Genomic DNA, 27,025 nt, shown 5'->3' with positions numbered 1-27,025 from the left:
ACCTCTGAATTATACAAAACCAAGTAGGGAGCTTAATAGAACTATGTAGAGATAATTTATACCCAATACCCCTTTTAAGATAAAGGATTGGGGCCTAATTTACAAAAGAAAAAAATATTGGGAAGGTTTCTTCAGCCAGAAGTCATTCTAAGTTATTCTGCTTTTTCCCAAACCTATATGGATGCCTTCTGGGATATGACTAGATGACTTCTAATCTGGTTATTTGCAACACGTCATTTAACAAGATAATCTCCTACCCTTCGGCACCTACTGGATTTAGCGCTCCATGTAATCATTCCACCAAAAAACTTTTCCTGCTGCAGCCCAGTTGCATATCTGATATGAAACCTCCAAGCAAAATCTGTAGGGTTTATGCTGGGTGCATGGAGGCCTATGGACAGGTCGGTAGCTTACGGGGGAAATGCTCCTAATGCATACATCCAATTTATTGAAAAACAAGGCAGAAGCTTAAGAAAACTATATACAGTAAATATATCCCAGATATCCCTTTAAGATAAAGAATTGGGACTTAATTTGCCAAAGAAAAATATATTGGGAAGGTTTCTTCAGAAGTTATTGTAAGATATTCTGCTTTTTCCCAAACCTACTGTGTATGGATGTCTACTGGAACACAATTAAGCATCTTCTAATTTGGTTATTTGCAACACGTTGTTTATCAAGATAATTTACTTCCCTACTGGTTTTATCGATGTATCCAATGCCTCCAACATGTGCAAAAATGAGATGTGATCGGCACCTAAAAGGGCTAAGAAAAGGGGATAAACTAGAAAACCCCTTTAAGATGGAGGGTTGAGTCTTAAATTGTCTAGACTTTTACTGCAGAAAAAAATAATTGGGAAGGTTTCTGTTGCAGCAAGCTTTTTCTTAGCCAGTGGCAAAGCTTTTCTACTTTTTCTATATATTGATGCTTCGTGAGAAGCAGTCTTCCTTTTTTTTTATTTTATAGTTTTGGTATGATTTTTATGTTATATTCTTGTTCGTTCATATAATAATGCAGTACATATTTCCCATTTTTGAACCAGTTTCTTTTTTTATAAGATTTCGTATTAGAATTTAGTTCTATTAGGAAGAAAGTGCATCAGTTTATCTGATTTATGTACCAGAAGAAAAATTGATGCTGACGTTGTGGTATCTGATTCTTTTAGGTCAAGAGCTCTCTTTTTTGTCTTTTTTTGTTTTTCAAGAACAGATTTTCTTGTAACATTTAGTAGAACACTAAAGGCCTCATAAAACTCGATAAAAGTGTAATGGATGCCTGTTAACAGGCTTAGAGGTCACCTTGTGGTTTTGTTTTAGACATCAAACAACTAATTCAGCAAACCATCTGTTGAGGAATTTCTTGCCAAACATAAAAAAACTGCTTTTCACATCATTGTATATTGCCCACAAAATCAGAAAAAGGGTTGATTTTTGAAGTTTTTACGGTCACTGCATTTTTTTTCATTGCTAATTTGATTTCTGTTGCTGTAATGAGTAAAGTATACTGTATGATGAATATTTGGTTTACTTGAGCAGTTGGAGAACTAGTGCCAAAAAAAATCGATTTGGTAAGAGAGACTGAAATACACATAATTTATGTCCCTCATTTCCTTTCTTCTTGTTCTTTATGCAATATGTGTCTGAGTGACTAAGTGCATTGAATGTGTAGTGTGAAAAATTGGAGAAATTTGTGGAAATGTATGGGTGGACACAAGAGGAGGATCGTGTTTGAGAAATTTTAGGTTCCATGTACTTTGAATTGAATTCACAAGGATCTCTCATCAATAAAATGCCCAACCACCATTTTTAATAACTGTAAAAGTTCAGAAAACAGTAAAAAAAAACAATTAATACCTCAACGTTCACATCTCCAGTTGCCCTGCTACTCACTGCCCATCGTGTGACCCCATGTCATAAAGTCACAATGTCATGATGTCATCATGACTTTACCTCATGACCTTATATAACACAGAGACCCACCGAGTACTGGTTGTGGCTTCATGTCCTGGTGAACAATGAAGAACAGTCAGATGAGTCGCGTTACAGCTGAAAGAAGAGACCATGAGGACCAAACCATGGGCAGTGGCAGCAGGGCAGCCATAGAGGTGTGCCTTGATAGCCATAAAAAGCTTCTTCTTATGTTCTGAGGTCTTCAAACCTTAAATCATTATAAATGGGTGTTCGAGGAAGGAATTACAAAAAATAAAATATCATACTCATACTGTCCGGACTGTTGCAGCTCACCGCTTGTCCTTCACTAGCTTCTTAAAGCACTTGCTTCGACTCTGTTCTCCTCTTTACTCTTCATCGGTTCTTCCGGATGGAGGAGGTGACTGGTCCTAGATCAAAGTGGGGGCCTAAGAAGCCAACAGAGGACTAGCAGGGAGCTCAGGGACAAGGAAAGGGGAGGGGTTAAGCGAATATAATTTTGTTTATTGCTTTTCAACATTTTAATGCCTTTGTGGCCTACAGGAATCCAGAAGAATGGTAGCAGTTTTGCCACTATTTTGCCGGATTTGGATTAACCGGATTCACAAAAATTCAGATTTGCTAGAATCTTCAAATTTTGGAAAATTCTAAATGAATTTGATATTAAGAATTGATTGACTGATCTTTAGTATCAATGTTTTCATCATGTGCTGGTAAGAACACAAGGCATTTACAATTGGGCGATGCTATCGTTAGAAGATGCATCTTTGATTAAGGTTCCACAAATCTTATTACAGACTCCATTTTCTTGTCATACAAATTTAATACATTCTTGAAATGTATTCAAAAAGCTGAAATGCATATTATATTACATGGCTTCATAGACAATAGCATAAATATCACCCAACGGAGTATCTAGAAGTCATGGGTTTTTTTTTTCAGAAGATGGTCATCTTACACCACTCATCTTTGGAATTTTTCCTTTACAGTGTCGATAAACTGACCAATTATTTACCAAAACCCCAATTTTCTTACAATGAGGCACTGGTGCGATGGGAAAAAAAAAATGTAAGAATTCGATTGATCGTATAGAAAAATATTAATAAAAAGTTTCTTCTTCTTGTTTCCACAGAACAAGATCATTCTAGACCCTTTGACTTTTAGTGAAGCCCGGTGCCGGCCATCTCTTGAGGAGAGGCTGGAGAGCATCATCAGTGGGGCGGCCTTGATGGCGGACTCCTCGTGCACGCGTGACGACAGGAGAGAGAGAATCGTAGCTGAGTGCAATGCTGTCCGACAAGCCCTTCAAGACCTGCTGAGCGAGTACATGAACAACGTAGGTCTCCTTTGTTTCTTTTTGACTGGTGACTGGCAATTTTTTTTTGAATGACCGAAATTGCATTGAGCTCGCCGAACCTCACGATAATTACGCCTCCTGGGGAGGGAGAGCTAATCTTTTGTAACACTTCAATAAGTATTAGTGAATTGTTTCTCTTGTAGGCTTTTTCTGCGTGAAGCTCTTCGGAGATGCTTATTATATTGTTAAGGTGTAAGTAGGAATTGGAGATACTCGGAGTTTGCAAAACGCGTCGGTAAATACCGGTAGTTGTTTTTTGTGTTGAATTGAACTTGTTTTTGGCACAGAAGAGGAATGAACATTAGCAAAATTTGGTTCTACACGTGATAAATCACCATAGGCTTTTAGGTCATTTTTGTATCAATGGTATTTACTTTTCGGGGGCTGTTGAGCTTTTTTAGGCAGCAGTTATTTTATTTTCTTCTATTCCTGTAAGCTTCTTTGCTTGTGGTTTATGACTGTTATTTCCTGACTGTGATACATTTGACCTTCTGTGTGAATTTTTGCTGGGCTTATGCTAATTGCATGGAAAAAAGTATAGCTGCAACAATCCGATCCATTGATGAGATAAGATGTGGATTTCTGACCACCACAGATTCCTAAAAGACATTGTAGCTAGCATGGAGCCAAGGTCAGACTGGATTGGCAAAGGCCCACCAGTAACATTGATTCTTGGGGCCAAATGTTCAGCTATATGCAAAAATAACCTGACCCTAGTACACAAACTTACTTTTGCTTCTATGTTAGATGAATTTGGCTAGCTTGTTTAATGACTGATTTTTTTGGCAAATTATGAAACATGTATAATAGCACAGCTCATTAGTAATTTTTCACAGTGGCCTACCAGATGATTGTCCTGTTCTCCTGTGGCCAGTCCGCCCCTTTATAGAGCTGCTATTCAGTACTATGTCTATATAGAGCAGAGCTATAAGTTAGGCAAGAACTCCTGGTAAGTAGGGATGACCGGTTTGATTTGCGAGACTCCAGTCCAACATTCAGGTCAGTGGTATCTGACAGCTAGACGGGAGGCCCATGATTCTCTAATCTTACGGCGTCCCTAACGAGACTTTTGGGGGTTGTGCGACGTCATAGATGGAGTTGTGCCAACCATGACAAATTTAATGCTGCTCCGGGGAACTCAGGCGAAATGAGAATTACGGGTCTCACGTCCAGCTGTCAACTGAACTGGATTCTGGACCGGAGTTCCGCAAAGCGATCCGCTTATCTCTACCGGACAGCATTGTGTAGAAGGTGTTTACTTCAAGAGGATGTGCCACTAGAACAATCGTACCCATTAGACAAGAGCTATTCTGCCAAAATTCTAAATCAGCAGAGCAGATTTGTTCAAAATCAGCAAGATAATTTGATTTTTAACAAATTCCCATAAAAAAAATATATATTTATTCACATTAAAAACAAAGTGTAATAAACGGATGGGTTAGGAAAGGGTTAAAGAAGAAAAATATCATACTCTGCCGCTGGGTCCTCCTCTGAGTTTCATGGCTCTAGCCTTTCTCCTCTGCATCATTCGCTGAACTTGAATGTTCAGAAAGGACTGAAGAATCATTCTGGGATGGATTTGCAAAGTAAGTAAACCAGCATCATCAGGGCCAAGTGATTTATTTTATGATGTATGCAAATTATATTGTTTATGGTAAACTCTACTTTTTTTTTTTTTTTTTTAAAGGGAAGCAATTAGTAGGTTTGTGCTATGTAATCTGAGAGCAGCATGATTTAGGGGCTGAGAGCCTGTTTCCAGAGATGTGTCATTTACTAGGCTGTGCTTTGCTGTTTCGATACAATTAGTCTTTTATCAGCAGGAGATTATCACTACAGGACTAGGTGTCTCCTGCCTTCTGGTCCAACCACACCCCCTCCCACTGATTGGCAGGTTTCTGTCAATATACGGTGTGGGCGGGGTTATTCAGAGACCTTCCAGATCTGCTGCAGAGAAAACTGTGATTGTATCTGAACTGCTGCACCCAGAAAACTAAGTGATACATCGCTGGAATCAGGGTCTCAGCCTCCTCATCGAGCTGATGTCAGATTCCCTTTAATGTTTTTTTCCATGACTGAGGCCTAAGCAGTGATCAATTGATCATTTATCTAATACTTGGAATATTACAGCATATGTGATGCAACTGGCAATGTCTCTAGGAGGCGGCTGGTGATGATCTCGCAGAGGGAGCAGCTAAACTGTGAAACTTCTTAGATGTCACGGTCACTATTACCCGTGATCAGCCGGGTTCAGAAGCTTCTCAGATCTCGGTCTATGAAGCGGGCGCCTGTTTGTCCATCACGTATGGCCACGAATATGGCTGGCCTCACCTATGCCTGGATATCACTGCTGTTTATTATACACTGGATTGTTTGAAGATTCTTGCTACCTGTTCATATTGTCACTTACCTCCTTAAAGGCACAGTACCATATTTTCAGCCTCCTTCCTCTTGATGAGCGCACAGGACTGTGTAGGAAGACGTCTCTGTGTGGTGCGTCGGATTGAATTAAGGCTACTCTTATTAATAGACCTTTGATTGAGATGCTTGGCAACTATATCGGATACATCTGTTCTGTTTTACGTTTCTATGAATTTTCTGATGTGTGTAGGGGGGATGTTAACTAAAACACTGGATTTTAACATTATATGTGCATTGACACTTTTCCCTCAGTTGATTTAACTCTTAATGGGCCAAGATGTGAACCAGGGAGATTAGTATGAGCAGATAGTATAATAGTACCTGAAACCATGCTATGGTAATATTGAGGCGCTGGCCTTTGTTTTCAGTCCTGCGTCTACTGTGATGTATTTTTTATATAAAAATATTCATGAAGACAGGATTAATGTTACAAATGGAATAATGGGCATAGTCTCAATATGGAACTCAATTAGTGATGAGCGAGTGTGCTCGTTGCTCGGGTATTCCCCAGCACGCTCGGGTGATCTCCGAGTATTTGTCAGTGCTCGGAGATTTAGTTTTCATCACCTCAGCTGAATGATTTACAGCTACTAGCCAGGCTGAGTACATGTGGGGATTCCCTAGCAACCAGGCAACCCCCACATGTACTCAGCCTGGCTAGTAGCTGTAAATCATTCAGCTGAGGTGATGAAAACTAAATCTCCGAGCAGCTACAAATACTCGGAGACCACCCAAGCAATGAGTATACTCGCTCATCACTAGTCCCTAGTATTCCCTATCAGTTGCCCTGCCTAGCTGCGGAGGTTGGCACCCTAATTTTAGCAGGACCGGGGAGGAGGAGCTGCCCCTGTAATCCTCAGGGGTTGTTTAACACTTAGATGCATTTATTTTTTCTATGCATGAATGGTTTTAAAATACTAAACAGTCATACTCCATCTTCTCTTCCGCACCCTACCTGGATCCAGCGCTGCTGGTTCCGGAAGAAATGTCTGCTCCGTATGGAAGTTATCAGGACTCCTGCAACCTTTGATTGACCAGAGGAGGACATCATCAGAGAGACATTCAATTACCTGCTCCTTGAGTCATCTGACCACTGCAGACAATCACCGACTGCAGGGGTGCTGGTAATCACTGCATGGATCAGACTGTGTTAGATCTGCATGGGTGGTAAAAGATGAGTAAATATGCCTCCGATTACTATTTTAAAACCGTTCATGCTTAGAAAAAAATGTAATTCAGGTGTCAGATAAAGTCTTATAAGGGGTCCTATACCCATATGGCCAGGGTGGTCCTACACTTCGTGATGAGCTCCGGTTGACCACCCTGATGTATCCACCTCCATCAAAGCCATTGGGCCAGGCAAACGGGACCTATGTGTCACTGGTGGCACATGTGACATAGGTTGTTGGCCTTACAATTTCCTGAAAGTTTGTCTAAGAATGTTTTTATATTTAGACATCTCCTTTAAATTTGTAAACAAAAAGTAAAAGTCACCACCATAAATATAAGCTGCGTTTTTGTCGGTTCCGAGATGATCTTTATGTCGCTTTTTTATGTTTTTTTTTTTTGTTCTTTTTCACATCAGTATCAGGAGCGAAATTACCTAGTGTTATCATTTACATAAGTGTTTGGAGAGAGGTTTTTTTTTACCCTTCTCTGTATATTTTTGTTTATAGCATATTCTAGTGGGGATTTGTAAAAACCGTATAACAGCTGCCGCAATGGGTCTAAGCGAGGAATAATGACACCGCAGCCTGCAATTACTGTAGGTGGAGAATGACATCTCGTTCCCGGGCCCCGACACACCGTCGCTTCATTCCGTAGTTTACATAATGATGTGCAATCATTTCTGTTTCATTTTTACGAAAAACACAGGTTGCGAACTGCGAGTTACAAGCACTCGGGATCTGGGAAAGTCAAAGTTTTGGATACAAAGATTTGACCGCATTTCTTTTGCCAATAATTACCATAGAAATTTCCCAGGATAGTTTTCTGCTATAGTCGGAAGCCATGTTTATACAGCTATGCATTAAAGCCACGCGTTTCAGACCTTCAAACCTTCTGTGTAGATATAAAGGCAATGATAGTGTAACCTGAGCAGCAAAAAGTTTACAATTTGCGCAAAACTCATTAAAAGTTAGAGAAGTGGATGTGGTTTACCAGGGACAGCAGGAGCCCCAATAATTAGACTGATTCATAAAACCCTAAAACACAGAAAAAGAAGGAGAAATTTTGGTGCAAACCTTTATCCACTCATAACTGTGTTTTCCTACACATAAGTTGTATTCTTACAAGCAGGAAATCCCAAAGTGCTCCAGTTAGTAGAAATTAATTATTATTATTATTATTATTATTATTATTATTATTTATATAGTACCATTAATTCCATGGTGCTGTACATTAGACAGGGTTACATAAAAATACAAATATCACTTACAGTAAATAAACTTAGGCTGGTTTCACACTTGCGTTTTGATCTGCAGCGTTTTAGCGCTAAAAAACGCATGCGTTTTTTTCCTATACTTAACATTAAAAAACGCATGCGTTTATTCGCGGCAAAAAAATGCATTGCTGTCTATATAAACGCATGCGTTTTTAAGCACATGCGTTTGCTTGCATTAAAAACGTATGCGTTTTTACCGAAAAATACAAGAAAACACAAGAAAAAACAAGAAAGCCCTAACCCTAACCCTAACCCTAGGGTTACTAGGGATCCTGACCCTAAACCTAACCCTAACCTTAACCCTAAGGTTAGGATCCCTGTTAACCCTAGGGATCCTAACCCTAACCCTAATCCTAACCCTAGGGATCCTAACCCTAAACCTTAGGGTTAGGGTTAGGGTTAGGATCCCTAGGGTTAGGGTTAGGGTTACAGTTAGGGTTAGGGTTAGGATCCCTAGGGTTATGGTTAGGGTTAGGGGTAGGGTTACGGGTAGGGTTAGGGGTAGGGTTTGGATCCCTAGGGTTAGGGTTAGGGTTAGGATCCCAAGGGTTATGGTTAGGGGTAGGGTTAGGGTTAGGGTTAGGGTTAGGGGTAGGGTTAGGGTTTGGATCCCTATGGTTAGGGTTAGGGGTAGGGGTAGGGTTAGGGTTAGGGTTAGGGTTTGGATCCCTTTATCACCTTGATGGTGGGGGGTGGCTTATCAGTGACCTGGTGACCAGGACATTCTAATAAAAAGCTACCCCTAACCCTAACCCTAGGGATCCTAACCCTAACCCTAACCCTAGCTAATTCTATTAATAGTGTGTTTTCTAGTTGATTTTGATGATTGGCAGCTGTCACACACTTCTCAGCATGCGTTTCAAAAACGCAAACGTGGGAAAAAACGCATGCAAACGCGGGAAAACGCCGCGTTTTCCCGCATTTTTTGGGGGGGCGCAAAAACGCATGCGTCTAAAAAACGCAGTGTTTGCATGCGTTTACATACGTTTTTTCACCACATGCGTTTTTTTTAAAAACGCTGCAGATCAAAACGCAAGTGTGAAACCAGCCTAACAATGACAGACCGGTACAGAGGAGCGAGGACCCTGCCCTTGCGGGCTTACATTCTACAGGATTATGGGGAAGGAGACAGTAGGTCAGGGGTTGCAGTAGCTCCAATGGTGTTGAGGTGGCCATGTGGTTATTGAAGGTTGTAAGCTTCTTTGAAGAGATGGGTTTTCAGGTTCCGTCTGAAGGATCCGAATGTAGTGGATAACTGGACGTGTTGGGGCACTGAATTCCAGAGGATGGGGGATATTCAGGAGAAGTCTTGGAGGCGATTGGGTGAGGAGCGAATAAGCGTGGAGGAGAGGAGGTCTTGGGAGGACCGGAGATTACGTGAGGGAAGATATTGAGAGATTAGTGTGGAAATATACGGAGGAGAAAGGTTATGGATGGCTTTGTAGGTCAGTGTTAATAGTTTAAACTGGATATGCTGGGAAATTGGGAGCCAGTGAAGAGATTTTCAGAGAGGGGAAGCAGGAGTGTAGCAAGGAGAGAGATTAATTAGTCGGGCAGCAGATTTAAGGACGGACTGGAGGGGTGCGAGAGAGTTATAAGGTAGGCCACAGAGAAGGATGTTGCGGTAGTTGAGGCGGGAGATGATTAGGGCATGCACAGGCATTTTAGTAGAGAATTTGTCTGAGGCTAAAACAAATTCTTTGCACATGAGCAAATCAATTTGTGGAGCATTGAGTTTGAGTCAAATTTCCTGAAATTCATGGCTTCACACAAATTTGAACAATTTGAGTTTTGATTCACTTTGCGGGCACAATTTCCCAACTGTTAAAGCATCAGAAAGCGGGCTAATATCATTTTGCATTGCCAGACGACTTAGATATAATGCCATGCAGCCAAGACATCTATAGGATTGCCACACATTGCACAGTGGTGGTCAGTACCTGAGATATCACAGATCAGCCGTTCCCAGTGGAGCACAGTTTGAACAACAGAGTTATTTTCTATCTTCAGAGTCATTGAGTAAGACTCTTTCTCCTGTAGAGTGTAAGCTCTTATTGTCAGTGGGGTCCTCTCTCTCTCTCTCCTGTAGAGTGTAAGCTCTTATGGTCAGTGGGGTCCTCTCTCTCTCCTGTAGAGTGTAAGCTCTTATGGTCAGTGGGGTCCTCTCTCTCTCCTGTAGAGTGTAAGCTCTTATGGTCAGTGGGTTCCTCTTTTTCTCCTGTAGGGTGTAACCTTTTATGGTCAGCAGGGTCCTCTCTCTCCTGTAGAGTGTAAGCTCTTATGGTCAGTGGGGTCCTCTCTCTCCTGCAGAGTGTAAGCTCTTATGGTCAGCGAGTCCTCTCTCTCCTGTAGAGTGTAAGCTCTTATGGTTAGTGGGGTCCTCTCTCTCTCCTGTAGAGTGTAAGCTCTTATGGTCAGTGGGGTCCTCTCTCTCCTGTAGAGTGTAAGCTCTTATGGTCAGTGGGGTCCTCTCTCTCCTGTAGAGTGTAAGCTCTTATGGTCAGCGGGGTCCTCTTTTTCTCCTGTAGGGTGTAACCTTTTATAGTCAGCGGGGTCCTCTCCCTCCTGTAGAGTGTAAGCTCTTATGGTCAGTGGGGTCCTCTCTCTCCTGTAGAGTGTAAGCTCTTATGGTCAGCGGGGTCCTCTCTCTCTCCCGTAGAGTGTAAGCTCTTATGGTCAGTGGGGTCCTCTCTCTCTCCTGTAGAGTGTAAGCTCTTATGGTCAGTGGGGTCCTCTCTTCTGTAGAGTGTAAGCTCTTATGGTCAGTGGGGTCCTCTCTCTCTCCTGTAGAGTGTAAGCTCTTATGGTCAGTGGGGTCCTCTCTCTCTCCTGTAGAGTGTAAGCTCTTATGGTCAGTGGGGTCCTCTCTTCTGTAGAGTGTAAGCTTTTATGGTCAGTGGGGTCCTCTCTCTCTCCTGTGCAGTGTAAGCTCTTATGGTCAGTGGGGTCCTCTCTCCTGTACAGTGTAAGCGCTTATGGTCAGTGGGGTCCTCTCTCTCCTGTTGAGTGTAAGCTCTTATGGTCAGTGGGGTCCTCTCTCTCCTGTAGAGTGTAAGCTCTTATGGTCAGCGGGGTCCTCTCTCTCTCCCGTAGAGTGTAAGCTCTTATGGTCAGCGGGGTCCCCTCTCTCTCCCGTAGAGTGTAAGCTCTTATGGTCAGTGAGGTCCTCTCTCTCCTGTAGAGTGTAAGCTCTTATGGTCAGCGGGGTTTTCTCTCTCTCCTGTAGAAAGTAAGCTGTCATGGTCAGCGGAGTCATCTCTCTCGCTATTTCTCTCCCCTACATCTATTTTCAGGGTGTTGACATTTGTGCAAAAATATTCACAGGAAATCAAATTTTGGGGGAAAATTTGGCACAGCCGGTGGGTACGATTTTCAAAAACACACTCATCTCATCTTTAGAAAGTAAGGTTAGAAGACAATAATTAGCATATTCACTATCTGGCCACCTCAGCTCCCCGCTCGGTTTTGTGCTCGTCTCTTCACGTCTGGTGTCTTCTGGCCTTTCTACCATTTCTCAGTGCTTGAATCAATGGCAAAGAGTAGAGAACGACCAGAAGATACTGGAGCTTGAGTGACCAGTGGAGACCAGCCGTGGAACTATGCTGACGAGACAGTGAGTGGCGAGATGAGTATAGCTTTTTTTTATTACATTTATTATGAGCATAAGAGATCTGTTTAAGTTTTATTTCATACAAACCTAATTTTTGGGCTAAATTTGAGGATACTGCCTAATTCAAGTTATGCCAGATTCATTCATCACTACTTGAGGCAAGCACCTTTATAATTTCATAATCATGTCTCATTGAAAAAAATTGCCCTGACCACTGGAGGGCGCTCAGAAGCTCACTGTGTCATTACTGACCTTGATGTTTAAAGTGTCTGCGAAAAGCTCTTGGGCTCCCTCTAGTGGCGGCTGACAACATCATGAATTTTATCATTTAATACTATGTGGCAGATTTGGACCTCTGCGTAATGAAAAAGAAGCTCCAATACCTATAAAGTATTAAAATTGGAACATCCACTTTAGGCAGGATAAATAAAACAACCTTAGTGGCTTCAAGAAAAAGAAGTATTGTGGGAAAGTGCATGGAAATCAATGATGTCCATTTATTTTTTTGTTCTTTTTCTTACTAATTCATTACTTTCACCATTTGTTTTTGTATGTGAAGATAAATGTTTTACTCCGGACATCAAAAATTACTCAGAACGTTTCTTATTTTTTTTCCATCCACAAAACTCACGGGGTGACAACGACTTATGTTGCGTGACCATAGCAGTTGTCAGCCTTCTTTCTAGACTCTGATCCGTATTTCAAATCTGTTTATGTTTCCTACTTATTCTTTCACTAGATGGTGGCCCGATTCTAACGCATCGGGTATTCTAGAATCTGTATGTAGTTTATTTACAAAGTTTTCAGAATAATGCAATTTATACACAGGATTCGGCCGGCCGGGCACGAGCAATTAGCGAAGCGTGGTTCAAATTGCCACTTAGTATATTGCACAGCCACGTAGTATGTAGCACAGCCCACGTAGTATATTGCCCAGCCACATAGTATATTGCACAGCCACGTAGTATATTGCCCAGCCACGTAGTATATTGCTCAGCCACGTAGTATATTGCCCAGCCATGTAGTATATAGCACAGCCACGTAGTATATAGCACAGCCACATAATATATTGCTCAGCAACGTAGTATATTGCCCAGCCACGTAGTATATAGCACAGCCACGTAGTATATAGCAGAGCCACGTAATATATTGCTCAGCCACGTAGTATATTGCCCAGCCATGTAGTGTATAGCACAAACACGTAGTATGTAGCACAGCCCACGTAGTATATTGTCCAGCCCATGTAGTATATTGCTCAGCCACATAGTATATTGCTCAGCCACATAGTATTTTGCCCAGCCACGTAGTATATAGCACAGCCACGTAATATATTGCTCAGCCATGTAGTATATTGCCCAGCCACGTAGCATATTGCCCAGCCACATAGTATATTGCCCAGCCACGTAGTATATAGCACAGCCACGTAGTATATAGCACAGCCACATAATATATTGCTCAGCCACGTAGTATATTGCCCAGCCACGTAGCATATAGCACAGCCACGTAGCATATAGCACAGCCACGTAGCAAATTGCCCAGCCACGTAGTATATAGCACAACCACGAAGTATATTGCCCAGCCATGTAGTATATAGCACAAACACGTAGTATATAGCACAGACACGTAGTATATTGCCCAGCCATGTAATATATTGCACAGCAACGTAATATATTGCACAGCCACGTAGTATATAGCACAGCCACGTAGTATATAACACTGCCCATGCAGTATATAGGACAGCCAAATAGTATATAGCACAGAGACATAGTATATAACACTGCCCATGCAGTATATAACACAGGCCACGTAGTATATAGCACAGCGATGTAGTATATTGCCCAGCCACGTAATATATACCACAGCAACGTAGTATATAGCACAGCCACTTAATATATTGCACAGCCACATAGTATATTGCACAGCCACGTAGTATATAGCACAGAGACGTAGTATATAACACAACCCATGCAGTATATAACACAGGCCACATAGTATATCGCACAGCAATGTAGTATATAGCACAGACACGTAGTATATAGCACAGACACGTAGTATATAGCACAGACACGTAGTATATAGCACAGACACGTAGTATATTGCCCAGCCATGTAATATATTGCACAGCCATGTAGGATATAGCCCAGCCACATAGTATATTGCACAGCCACGTAGTATATAGCACTAAGCAACAACAGAAGGTAAACAGCCTTTTGATCCGGCAAAACAGGCCATGTGCCAAACAACAGCCTCCATTATGTAGGCTGTAACCACACCCACAGGTGAGGTATGTGGTTAGCTAGACCCGCCCATCTCTCATAGCTACCCACAACCCGGACCCAGGTGCACCAAACAGCATCCTAGTGCTTACTTGCACTGGAGAAAAATATTCAGGGTTACATCACAGGGAGCAGCCATCACTGTGACACATACCTCCCATTGATTATGCTGCGATTATCCTCCTTATAGTATATATATATATATATATATATATATATATATATATATATGTATATATGGTGGTGATACGCTACCTGAGTGTGTTTGGGGGACACTCGCTTGGCATAGGATTCAAGCACTCAGGCATGATATCTCACACAAATCAATCCATACGGTTTATTAATTGTCATAAACCGCACCGTAAGTCAGGTTGTACATCACCAGCTTACACATAGTCTGATACTTTAACATGTATGGCTTACAAAGCATTCAATTGTCACGCCTTAACTCTCTAGTCACCAGGTGACTGCACAGTTCAGCAACTGTCATAGGTTTTCGCACACAGTTTTTTTCCCTATACGAGGGGTTACCTCTTAGGAGCTCCTGCTCCACAGGTTGACTCCACGTCAGTCCCAGGTCCTCAACACGGACCGTCCAGGTCGATGGTCTCTCAGTGCTTCCAGGACGTCTCCACTCCCAGGAGACTCCAACACTGACCGTCCAGGTCGACGGTCTCAGTACTTCCAGGACATCTCCACTGCCAGGAGACTCCAACACTGACCGTCCAGGTCCACAGGTTGCTCAGGTGCTTCCAGGATATCTCCACTCCCAGGAGACTCCAACACACAGACCACTCAGTGCCAAAACCCAATCATGTGCTATTCAGGAATCCTATTTCCCAGGACCTCTAACACAGGCTTCCAGGGCCTGCACATGGAACATTCAGGTCCACCCACAGGAACCATGTGACCCACACCCTGGTCACATTACATACCTGTAACCACTCCCCTGGGTGGGAGTGTGGGTGTGTGTGGCTAGTTTGACCCGCCTATCTCTCATAACTAGCCCTGCCAGTCTCCCATTAAAACTACACAATGACTACAGGTCCCAGAACACCACATAACTTTAGACTGACAGCACAGAGTGTCTTCCTCTGCAACACACATACCAGCCATTTATAATCCTGCCAGACTTTGTCTCACGACCACAGTTATACATCCAAGTGCATCCTGCAGCACACACACATCACCCCCTGGCTGTAACATTGGTCACTGTACCACAATATATATTTTATGTCCATAAATGTTTCATTTAATGTATTATCCCTGTTCAGCCCCTATGGAAGTGAATGTGATCTGAGCATCAGTATGGGCACTACACAATTTACCGAAGTGTGCTGTTCCAGCGCCATACTCTCTGATCTATTGGCGACTAAGGTCAATATATGAGCCAAGTAGTAGGGTGACAAGATATTGATGGCCTATCGTTCGAATAAATCAATATAATATCAATAGGGGACTGACACTTGGCACGCCGACACTCAAATTATACCTTGACCTTTGCCGTCAAAAGATTGCTGAGTGCTGAGCTGGAACAGCACAGCTCGGGATGTTTTGTAGTGTTCATTCTGGGGCTCAAATCACATTAACTTCTATAGCAGCTGAGCTGCAGTATTCAACTATGACCACTACGCCTCATACGAAGCTGCGTTATTCCAGCTACTCTATTAATTTAGGGTTGCAGCTAGTGTTGAGCATTCCGATACCGCAAGTATCGGGTATCGGCCGATATTTGCTGTATCGGAATTACGATACTGAGATCCGATACTTTTGTGGTATCGGGTATCGGTATCGAAACAACATTAATGTGTAAAAGAAAGAATTAAAATAAAAAATATTGCTATACTCACCTCTCTGACGCAGCCTGGACCTCACCGAGGGAACCGGCAGCGTTGTTTGCTTAAAATGCGCGCTTTTCCTTCCTTCCGTGACGTCACGGCTTCTGATTGGTCGCGTGCCGCCCATGTGGCCGCGACGCGACCAATCACAGCAAGCCGTGATGTAATTTTCAGGTCCTTCTAGGCATTCAGTATTTTAAAATTACGTTCCGGCTTTGTGATTGGTCGCGTCGCGGTCACATGGGCGACGCGACCAATCACAAGCCGTGACGTCACGGGAGGCAGGAGACGCGCGCATTTTAAAATGCACGCGTGTCCAGCCTCCCGTGACGTCACGGCTTGTGATTGGTCGCGTCGCCCATGTGGCCGCGACGCAACCAATCACAGCAAGCCGTGACGTAATTTCAGGTCCTTCAGGATTTTAAAATTACGTTCTGGCTTGTGATTGGTTGCGTCGCGGTCACATGGGCGACGCGACCAATCACAAGCCGTGACGTCACGGGAGGCTGGACACGCGCGCATTTTAAAATGCGCGCGTCTCCTGCCTCCCGTGACGTCACGGCTTGTGATTGGTCGCGTCGCCCATGTGACCGCGACGCGACCAATCACAAAGCCGGAACGTAATTTTAAAATACTGAATGCCTAGAAGGACCTGAAAATTACGTCACGGCTTGCTGTGATTGGTCGCGTCGCGGCCACATGGGCGGCACGCGACCAATCAGAAGCCGTGACGTCACGGAAGGAAGGAAAAGCGCGCATTTTAAGCAAACAACGCTGCCGGTTCCCTCGGTGAGGTCCAGGCTGCGTCAGAGAGGTGAGTATAGCAATATTTTTCATTTTAATTCTTTCTTTTACACATTAATATGGATCCCAGGGCCTGAAGGAGAGTTTCCTCTCCTTCAGACCCTGGGAACCATCAGGGATACCGTCCGATACTTGAGTCCCATTGACTTGTATTGGTATCGGGTATCGGTATCGGATTAGATCCGATACTTTGCCGGTATCGGCCGATACTTTCCGATACCGATACTTTCAAGTATCGGACGGTATCGCTCAACACTAGTTGCAGCGTCTCGAGATATCGGCTGAACGGTAGAGGTACCAAGTTTTAAACTTTGCAAAAATCTGATTTTTTTAATCCATATTTTTAGTGATTTACTGCGGATGCCATTTTGTTGGAGCATAGAGGACTGGAAAACGCTGATCATTGGCCCTCCCCGTACTTGTCCTTGTGCCCCACTTCTTTTCTATCTTCTGTCTTTTCTTCCATACACTAGTCCCCATGTCAATGATGTACATGGGCCATCACCCTTTTTCTGACTTGAGCAAATCTGCCGAAAATTGAATTTCTCGGGAATGGTTCAACTCTATTGACAACCAATTTTGTTTAATCACACTTATATTACCCCAAAAGGGTGTCATCCATATTTCGACAGAAACAGAATCAGTTATATACTTATCCTTCTCCTGGGATAAGTAACGCGCGCAGAACGACTATTAAAATTGATGCCATCCATTTGACTACCCCATTTCTTAATATCGTGTATTGCCCCCTCTAACATCAATGAAGTCTTTTGTGGTAGTTGTGGATGAGGTTCTTTATTTTCTCAGATGGTAAAGCTGCCCACTCATCTTGGCAAAAAGCCTCCAGTTCCTGTAAATTCCTGGGCTGTCTAGCATGAACTGTGCACTTGAGATCTCCCCAGAGTGACTCAATGATATTGAGGTCAGGAGACTGAGATGGCCACTCCAGAACTTTCACTTTGTTCTCCTGTAGCCAATTACAGGTCAACTTGGCCTTGTGTTTTGGATCGTTGTCATGTTGGAAGGTTACCGTATCTGAAAATTGACTTTTTTTTAAAGAAAAAGTTAGAACTTGAAGTTTTATTTTTTTCTTTCTCCTGACAATGATTCACAGTAAGTAGGGCACTAAACGTTCTGCATACACAGGAACGCTCCCATGCCAAATCTCACTCAGGGGGAGGCCCAGCATTTGGTGGGAAATTATTTAAGCATTTACAATTCCCCGTACTCAGAATCTGCCAGGCAGCAAATATTAAGTGGAGCCGCAATTTCAGCAGACAAGATAAAGAAATACATTTACTGCTACTTTCAACTTCATTTTCTTATTGCTTTGTGATTTTCATCAGAAACTTTCTTGCCATATTTTGCTGTACGTTCAGCAGTCGAGAAGTGGGACCCCCTTGACCTCGGTATTTGTGAGTGAAACGCGTCGAACGTCACCCGCACCCCATCACGTAATAGAAAATTTCATATCGCTCTGCAATTTTCACTCTGCAACTCCTAGGAAAGGAAGAAGGAAAATTAAGACGGTAATGTGGAGAAGTCTGATTTATTTCATTTTACGCTTCATCTTCTTCATCTATTGTCTTTTAAATGGCATCGAGAGAATTGGAAGAAAAAAATCAATGCGTAGATGCTGCTGAGATCAAAACACATAAAACACAGCAAGTCATGCATATTTAAAGAGCCCCCTTAAGCAAAGCTCCGTACACCTTCTGAGACATTTTTTTTATTGTCTCAGTGAATAGAAAAATAAAGTAACTTTGTACATGGTTTTAATAACAAGTTTTCCTAATTTGTTTTGCAGCTCTTTTGCTGACCTATGTGTCTCCATGGTAACAGACAACAAACAAATCACGTGTAGTCTGATCCCGCAGTCTTTCTCCTTTACTTTTGTTCCCAAATTATTGCTAAACATAAAGTACAATGTTTGGTGGATTATTATTATTATTAATAATATTATTATTTCTAATCCACCAAACAATGTTAACAATAATAATAATAATAATAAATAATAATTGAGCTGCATTACTAGATAAAGCCTCAGGATAGGTTTGACGCGGTTTTTGTTTTAAAGAAACTATGCGTTAATTAAATAGATCTGAAACAATGTGTTTTGTGCTCTGTTGCTTACAGCTGTGCATGTGATGAACAGCACACCATGTGGGCAGGAGTGGTATTGCAAGGGAAATGTATCAGTGGCTTTAATGGGTGTGACAAAATGAGTAAAGGGATTTTCTGGGACTTCGATCTCAGTGCCCAATATTGTCAAGAAGAAGTAGTGGTGGTGCTCGACCATATGTTACTAAACTGAATAAATGTGTTCAGCTGAGAACCTGCAAATTAACTCTCATTAATGAAACAGTTGCCATTGTTTGTTATAATGAATGAAGGGAACAAAAATTAAAATATGACTATAATTAAGGTTTTTTATATTGGGGTGCAGCAGTATTCACGCTGTGCAGTGATGAGGCAGTGGCCCAAGAAAAGTTCAAAGTAAAGTCTCTTTTAATAAACAGTGTACTCACAAAACAGGAAAAGTAAATTGGATCCTCCGTATCGCAGCCAGGGAAAAACACAGACAGTCCGAGACCGGTTGTCGTGGGTGACTGTACCACCGTGTACGCTGGGGGTGCCAGGCTTTTTGTCTCCGCTTGGCCCTGTGTTGCTTCACACAGGTAGTGCTCTACAGAGCCAACTGAACTGCCTGTTTGCAGGACAAAAACTGACACACCCAACCCTCTGCTGCAAGGGTTTTTACAATAACCTGTGGCCATAAGCCACAAGGAAAACCCGACACGGGAGAAGAAATGGACCAACCTCACTATGTTCCTGTAGTCTGTTTCAAAAATAAAAACCCATGGCAGGTTTTCCTAAATCTACCTTGAAAATATAGCTTGCCCAAAACCAACACTCACTTTTATTCTGCATTGCAACCACAGCTATACCTGTGACTGCAAGCTTTTTTGCACATCCTGGGGGACACATAGCGATGCTCACATATAACACTGGTCACTGCCTGACAATATATATATATATATATATATATATATATATATATATATATATACGTTTATATCTATCCAAAATTAGAATAGCATCAAGATAATTTATTTCAGTTCTTCAATAGAAAAAGACTCATGTATTATATAGCGTCATTACAAACAGAGTGATCTATTTCAAGTGTTTATTTCTGTTAATGTTGATGATTATGGCTTACAGCCATTGAAAATCCAAAAGTCATTATCTCAGTAAATTAGAATACTTTTTATAACACCAGCTCAAAAAATGATTTTAAAATCCAAAATGTTGTCCTACTGAAATGTATGATCAGTAAATGCCCTCAATACTTGGTCGGGCTCCTTTTGCATCAATTACTGCATCAATGCGGCGTGGCATGGAGGTGATCAGCCTGTGGCACTGCTGAGGGGTTATGGAAGCCCAGGTGGCTTTGATAGCAGCCTTCAGCTCGTCTGAATTGTTGGGTCTGGTGTCTCATCTTCCTCTTGACAATACTCTATAGATTCTCTATGGGGTTAAGGTCAGGCGAGTTTGCTGCCAATCAAGCCCAGTGATACTGTTGTTTGTAAACCAGGTACTGGTACTTTTGGCAGTGTGGACAGGGGCCAAGTCCTGCTGGAGAATGAAATTTACATCTCCAAAAAGCTTGTCTGAAGTGGTCACGTAAAAGTTGTAAGGCAGTAATATTTGAAATGGCAGCTTTTCTTGTTTTTTAGAGGCCCTTGATAGAGGATGCAGATTTGCCCTTCCTTACCTTTCCTCTTGGCCAAAATATCGAAAGAAGTGACATGAGATAAGAAGCTTTGAAAAACTAACTTCATCATTTTCTGATACTCTGTCAGGAGATGTTTATACCATATGTGTCTTTGCCGTACAGTGGCGGAGACGTGTCGTGCAGACTGTTGAGGGCTCTGATAATAGTTTATTGAATTTGTATAGTAAGTAACTAGGAGTTTTGGAAAGGTACAGGCGGAAACATCAGCACCGTACATGATCAGTAACCTTAGCTGAAGACGCTTTCCACAGACTGGTGAGAAACCCGGTGTTGATCATTTAAGTGTTTTGTGTTGGAGATGAAGACATTGTCAGCCGCACCGAGCCGCGATGTTCTAAACAAGTGCAAAACACATAAACAAGGATGTTACTATTCATCTCATGCCGTCACACCGAGCCACCGAGAAAGCAATCTCTGAAGCTCGATTTTTTTTTTTTGTTTCTGACGGTGATTGACACTTTATCATCACAGGGATTATTAAGACTCCGCTTTACAAGCCCAGTGTCTGGGTGAGAATATTACTGCGACATCTCCCTGACTGGCTCCAGGCGGCCTCGTATTCCATAAAAAGAGACAGAACGTGCGCACATATCTAGGCAGACGAGAGAGCGCGGGGTCTTCTAGAAGTCACATCTTACCTAGATAGCTCTCACACGAAGGCTGACACAAAAAGAGACGATTCTGGAGTCGGTTCCCCGGACGGGAGTGTCCTTCTGGTTGTAATAACAAAGTCTGATAATACGAGGTACTCAGATGGTGGCGGGGTAATCTACTGACGCTTCGTACTTACAGGAACTGTCCTAGTCTAAATATCTATCTATCTATCTATCTGTCTATCTATCTATTATCTATATATTATACATCTATCTATCCATCTATCTATCTATTATCTATTATTTATCTATCTATTATCTATTATCTATCTATCTGTATCTATCTACTATTTATCTATCTATTATCTATCTATCTATCTATCTATCTATTATCTATCTATCTATTATATATCTATTATTTATCTATCTATTATCTATTATTTATCTTCCTATTATCTATCTATTATCTGTTATCTGTTATCTATTATCTGTCTATCAATCTATTATTTATCTATCTATCTATCTATTATTTATCTATCTATTATTTATCATCTTTCTACCTAACTATTATCGATCTATTATCTAATTATCTATCTATTATCTGCATTTTATCTATCTGTTATCTATCTTTGATTTATTTATCTATTATCTATTTATTATCTATCTATTATCTATTATCCATTTAGCTATTATCTATCTAAGTATTATCTATCTATTATCTATCTATTTATTATCTACCTATCTATCTATCTACCTATCTATCTATCTATCTATCTATCTATCAATTATCTATCCATCTATCTTTCTATCTATCTAAATATAATATAATAGAGGCAGCACACCAATTCAAGAAGAAACTCAAGAAAGCCCCTATGGGCGATGTTTCAGTTCATTGTAAGAACATTTCAACAAGAATCATCTATCTAACTCTCTATCAGTCTATCTATTATTTACCTATTATCTATCTATTATCTATCTATTAACTATAATTTTGTATTAGAAGAGACATCTGAAATGAAGTTGATTATGAGTAGACATAAGCAAATCGATCTTGTAGGTCTTCCTGCCTGTCTAAATGCTTGGTGCCTCTTTGGATGTGATAGTTGAAGCAAGCATGATGTCTGCTAATCAAAAGAAACAGCAAGGATGCCAGTAGGTAAGAGGAGGCTCACAGGGCTCCCATCCAGCAGACTTGGATCATTCAATCATTCATAATGGATGCAAATCACTTCACTCATTAGTGGTCATCCTGCTGTAACCAGCAGAGTAGATTAGCAATAGATGTTCATCGTCTTACAGTGATCCCTCAGGAAAATAAAATGGAAGACCGTGCAGTGCAAAATCCTTGAGAGAGATTTTTGATCCAGCCTAAAGGTCCCAAAAGAGGCCTCCACCGGCTTAACTCATATTGCCCTAAAGTCCTTTTTAAAGAGTATCCCCACAATGCCATCAATTTATGATTATGGATGTCTGACCTCTTGGATCTGAAAATGAATGGCTGCAACTAATAGCCCCAATACTGCTTTTTCTTGTCTACGCAATGAGCTGCAGACTCCAATATAATGAGTTTACTAAGTCTGAGGATTAGTGTGGGACACAAGTCAGATCCCCATCAATCATAACGTGGTGGAATATCCTAGTGATGCTTTATGAGATGGAAATTTCCTTTCTATTTATTATCTATCACTAATCGATTACGATCAACAAAATCTTGGTATATTTCTTCTTTTAGAGCAGAATTATTCCAGACAGAAGCTCCTTCTACTGTAATATTACATGATAATTTAGGTAGAAGTTCCTCACGATGGTGACATAGTTTGTGAGCCCTCCGTGTCAGCTCCTGGGTGAATTGCTAGTTGTTAACCTAAAAGAATCACGAAGCACAATTTTTCCCAGAGCAGGAAACAGAAATGTCAAGTTTGATTCATGAGTTTCTTATAAACTTTCTCTATATAAAGAATCTCATTTCTTAAGGTCGTCATGTAAAAATGGGTCCTTGTAGCAAGTAAATTGTCTCTGCATATGTCAGGGCGGTATGATGGTCTAAAATGTTTTAACTTGTAGCACCAGTTAAAAGAAAGTGCTCCATTCTAGGACTAAAGTTTTGAGGTTGAGTAGTTCGATGCCTAGAAACCCTGCCGATATTATCAGTACCATACTCGTTCTGATGATTGAGGGTGATACTTGGGGTTTGACCCTTACCAATCAAACATTAATGTCCTGTCTTAAAGGGGGTCTGATAGTTGCCATTAATATGTAATTATGTTTTCTGGTGTGGATGTAACAAGGTGGCACTGGGTGGTAGTCATGACCGAGTTCATTACAGCACACAGTCCATAAGTACCCTGGTCCCTTGCACATGAAGTTGACAGACAAAGTCCCAGACCAGTGGCACAGTTGATTACATCCAGCACATGGTTGCTGGAACAACGTCCTCCATGTGCGCCACGTGTCACGCTTCAGTTCCAATGGTAGAAGAACTTTTAATAAGGGTGAGGGGAATAAGGTAACAGATGAGATGAATGAGGTAATGCTTTCTGCACTTTCCCAATCAATATATGCAGCAACGTCAGCTCTCCTCCAGTCATGGAGAACCAACAGTCCTTCAGTGGGCACTTCCACAGTTCCAGTGCCCGTTCCCACTGCCTGGCACTGTTACCTCATTCCCCTCACCCTTATTAAAAGTTCTTCTACCATTGGAACTGAAGCGTGACATGTGGTGCACATGGAGGACGTTGTTCCAGCAACCATGTGCTGGAGGTAATCAACTGTGCCACAGGGCACAGGGGTGAAACATCAGGGTGCCTCATGCAGCACGCGTGCCCACCATATAGGAGAGAGGAGACACTTGGGGTCCAAACCACCTCCTTACATGGATGTCGCTGTTCTCCTGAATATTTTTTCTTTTGTTCTTGGGTCTTTCCGTTCCTGAGATATGGTCACCTCTTTCCTGTATATAATTCTAATCTTATCAGTATAAAGGGTGAAGTCTTCAGGTAGACACCAACAGAGAGGAGTTGAAGACCACACCCCCTTGGATAGCCAGAGAAGATTTATAAAAAAGGAAGAGTAGGCCATATCTCAGGAACAGAGAGTCACAAGAACTAAAGGAAGGCAACACTGGAATAGCGGCTTTTACACCAGGTATAAAATTAAGTATTTTTGGAAATTGACCAGGGCTCTTTAAGTGTGGTCCAAGAATTTGGTTAATTTGTTTGAATGTTGCCAGGAAATTTCATTTGCATCAAATGTATTCAATGTGAATCAAAAATATATATTATGATGATCTGGGTCTGAAAAGAACACACAACACAACAAATGTACAAAAATAAAATTAAAAATATATCTACTCTCTCAGACCTCACAGCCTCTCTTCGGTCAGGCCATCTTCTTCAGTCTGGTCATTGGAGCCGTTTTTTTGGCTCCTAAGATGTTCTTCATCTTTTAGTACCCAGAATCTTCAACATTTTTGGTGTTTCCTGCTCTGACTATGGCGCAATGCCACGCACTGTCATGTCACAGTCTACACATCGCAAGAGACTCCAAAGATGTCTGGTATCAACAGGCGCGAAAAATCATTGGGGCGCCAGAAGACTCTGAAGGTGGCCTAATGAAGACCGCAGCCATATCCTGAATGGTCTCAGACTCAACTAAGGGCTGGTTGAACACAATTTTATTTTTTTAACCCCTTCATAATGCGAGGTGAATTTGATTCATCTTGAAGCAATTCGCTCATATCTAGTATTTTTCCATTTTATAGAAAAAGTTGATATCACAGCACAAATTTGTTGCAAGCGGTAGGATCTGCTCTTTCAGGCTCACCTGTGATATGTCAAGGCAGCGCATGTTGAAATAACGCGGATTTCAAGGAATCAACACATTCTGCTCTTCCAGGCTTAACTGTACACATAGAATAACACAGATAATCCCTGCACCGACAACACACACAGCAATAGACAGTCTTCTGGGGGCTCATTACCATGTCATCGTCCGGAATGCTCTTGGTGGGCTTATCTGGCTTGCCACATGGAACTGGAATCTGTAGCTATAAGATGCTTGCACAGACTTGGTTGTTGTTTAAACACGTTTCAGAAACTTCATGAATTACTTCCCTTATTATTACATTTTTCCCAGCCTCCTTTATAACATATTCATGTTACTGAGTTTCCTATAAACACAAGATGCTTCGTAGCCTGGACCTCCTGATTCACAACTCTCAGGGGCAATAGCACAATCAGTCAGGAAAACCCACCCTGATCTACATTTTCTCTAGCAGTAGACCTAAGGCCAGACCCTACAGGCATCAGATTCCTGGCTGATCCCACTGGAATAAGACAAATAAATCATATCTAGAGGCAGTTTTCCTTGCAGTCCAATGTCAGACATCAAATTGTGATGTTATAATAAGTGCTGCCGCACCACAGCAGTATTTATTTTATTAGAAAGCACCCAGGTTTGAAGATTGTGCTGGAAAAGAAGGAATTAGAAATTGATGTAAACTCTGCTACTGATAATTAAATATAGATTAATCATAGTTAGATAGTGTATATGGAGAAAAGTATGTGCCCCCTCCACAATGCATCTATTGGAGCTTTAATGACATCCCTTTCAGCATCCATAGAACTTAAGAGTCAGAATTTTTGTCCATTCATCCAGAAGAGAACTTGTGAGGTCCGAAACTGATATTGGACATTATTGTCCACCTGACTATTTCCCAAAGGTGTTGGACGAGGTTGAGGTGAGGGCTCTTTGCGGTTGGTTTTGTTCTTCTTCCACACCAAACTGCCCCAACCTTTCCATTATGGACCTTGTGCACTGGGCACAGTCATAGGGAATAGAAAATGTCCTTCTCCAAACTGATTCCATAAAGATGGAAGCTACAATTGTCCACAATGTTAAGCATACTGAAGAATTAAGATTTCCGATCACTGGAGCTAAGGGGCCAAAGTTGACCCCTGAAAAACAAGCTCAAAGTAGTATCCCTCTTCCACCAAACTGTACAGTGGGCACAATGCAGTCAGGCGGGGAACAATCTCCAGGCATTCACCAAACCCAGACTCCTCCATCAGATGCAGAAGGAGAAGTGTGATCCATCACATTTCCACATCCCTACAATCCAATGAGCTCTTTACCATGAGCCAATCTGTCACAGGTTAGCAAACACCGACTGAAAGAGATCGGATTTTATGGGCTGAAAGTCTTGAATTCGGTTATTAAGATATGTGCCTATACTTTTCTTCATATAGAACAGATATGCAAAGTGATGTGTGGATGCGTGGATAATCTGGTCTGTCAGGTATGGCCGAACTTTGAAAAAAGTTTGGTTTGGATGCCAGCGCATACCCGAACTCGAACCCGGACCCAATTATCCGATATTTTCCCATGCTATCATCTGTATGACATTGCAAGAAACACCGGCTCTGAATGATGGTAAACTTACACGTTACCGCCGGTCCCCACACTGTCACACAGCGTGTGAGCTGTGAATGAGATCGCCATAATGACATCACTGCCGGTCATAGGCAGCCGCATGCTCAGTGTGAGCTGGTTGCAAGGCGGTGCTGCAGTTTTTCAAGAAACTTTGTTCAAGCTGCTAAACCCAAACAGTAAAACAGACGTCGGAGACTCATCCATGTTTGGGGTCCGTGCACTTACAGTAGGTGTCTGATACAGACACGGAACTTTAACATTTGGTTTTGCCCATCTCTACTAACAATGGAAATTGACAACCCCTTTAAGTGGAAATGAGCAAATCATTTGGATGTGAATACAATTTATTTCAAATTTTAAGAAATAGACCCATCAGTTTTGAACAATTTGTGATTTGATCTGCTCAAATTGCCCCAAAAATGGCTTGCTGACATTTCATATGTTGCAGAAGATTGCATCAGCCACAGAAGGCTTACACAAACACAATGGACTGCTCCATAAGGCCTTGCATCTATCACATCACATGGTATA

At 41.8% G+C, this 27,025-nt stretch overlaps 1 protein-coding gene across 1 annotated transcript in view; it reads left to right on the top strand.

The window, feature by feature from the left end:
* Positions 1-27,025, top strand: part of LOC143793021 (catenin alpha-2-like) — a 1,735,283-nt gene that overhangs the window by 667,652 nt on the left and 1,040,606 nt on the right. Inside the window, exon 7 of the mRNA XM_077279584.1 lies at positions 3,062-3,265. Within this exon, the coding sequence (XP_077135699.1) occupies positions 3,062-3,265 (204 nt within the window). The remainder of the gene's footprint in view (positions 1-3,061; positions 3,266-27,025) is intronic.

This window comes from Ranitomeya variabilis, chromosome 1 (assembly GCF_051348905.1).
Source record: "Ranitomeya variabilis isolate aRanVar5 chromosome 1, aRanVar5.hap1, whole genome shotgun sequence".
Classification (NCBI taxonomy): domain Eukaryota; kingdom Metazoa; phylum Chordata; class Amphibia; order Anura; family Dendrobatidae; genus Ranitomeya; species Ranitomeya variabilis.
Note: the sequence above shows the minus strand (reverse complement) of the source record. Positions and strands in the feature narration are given on the sequence as shown.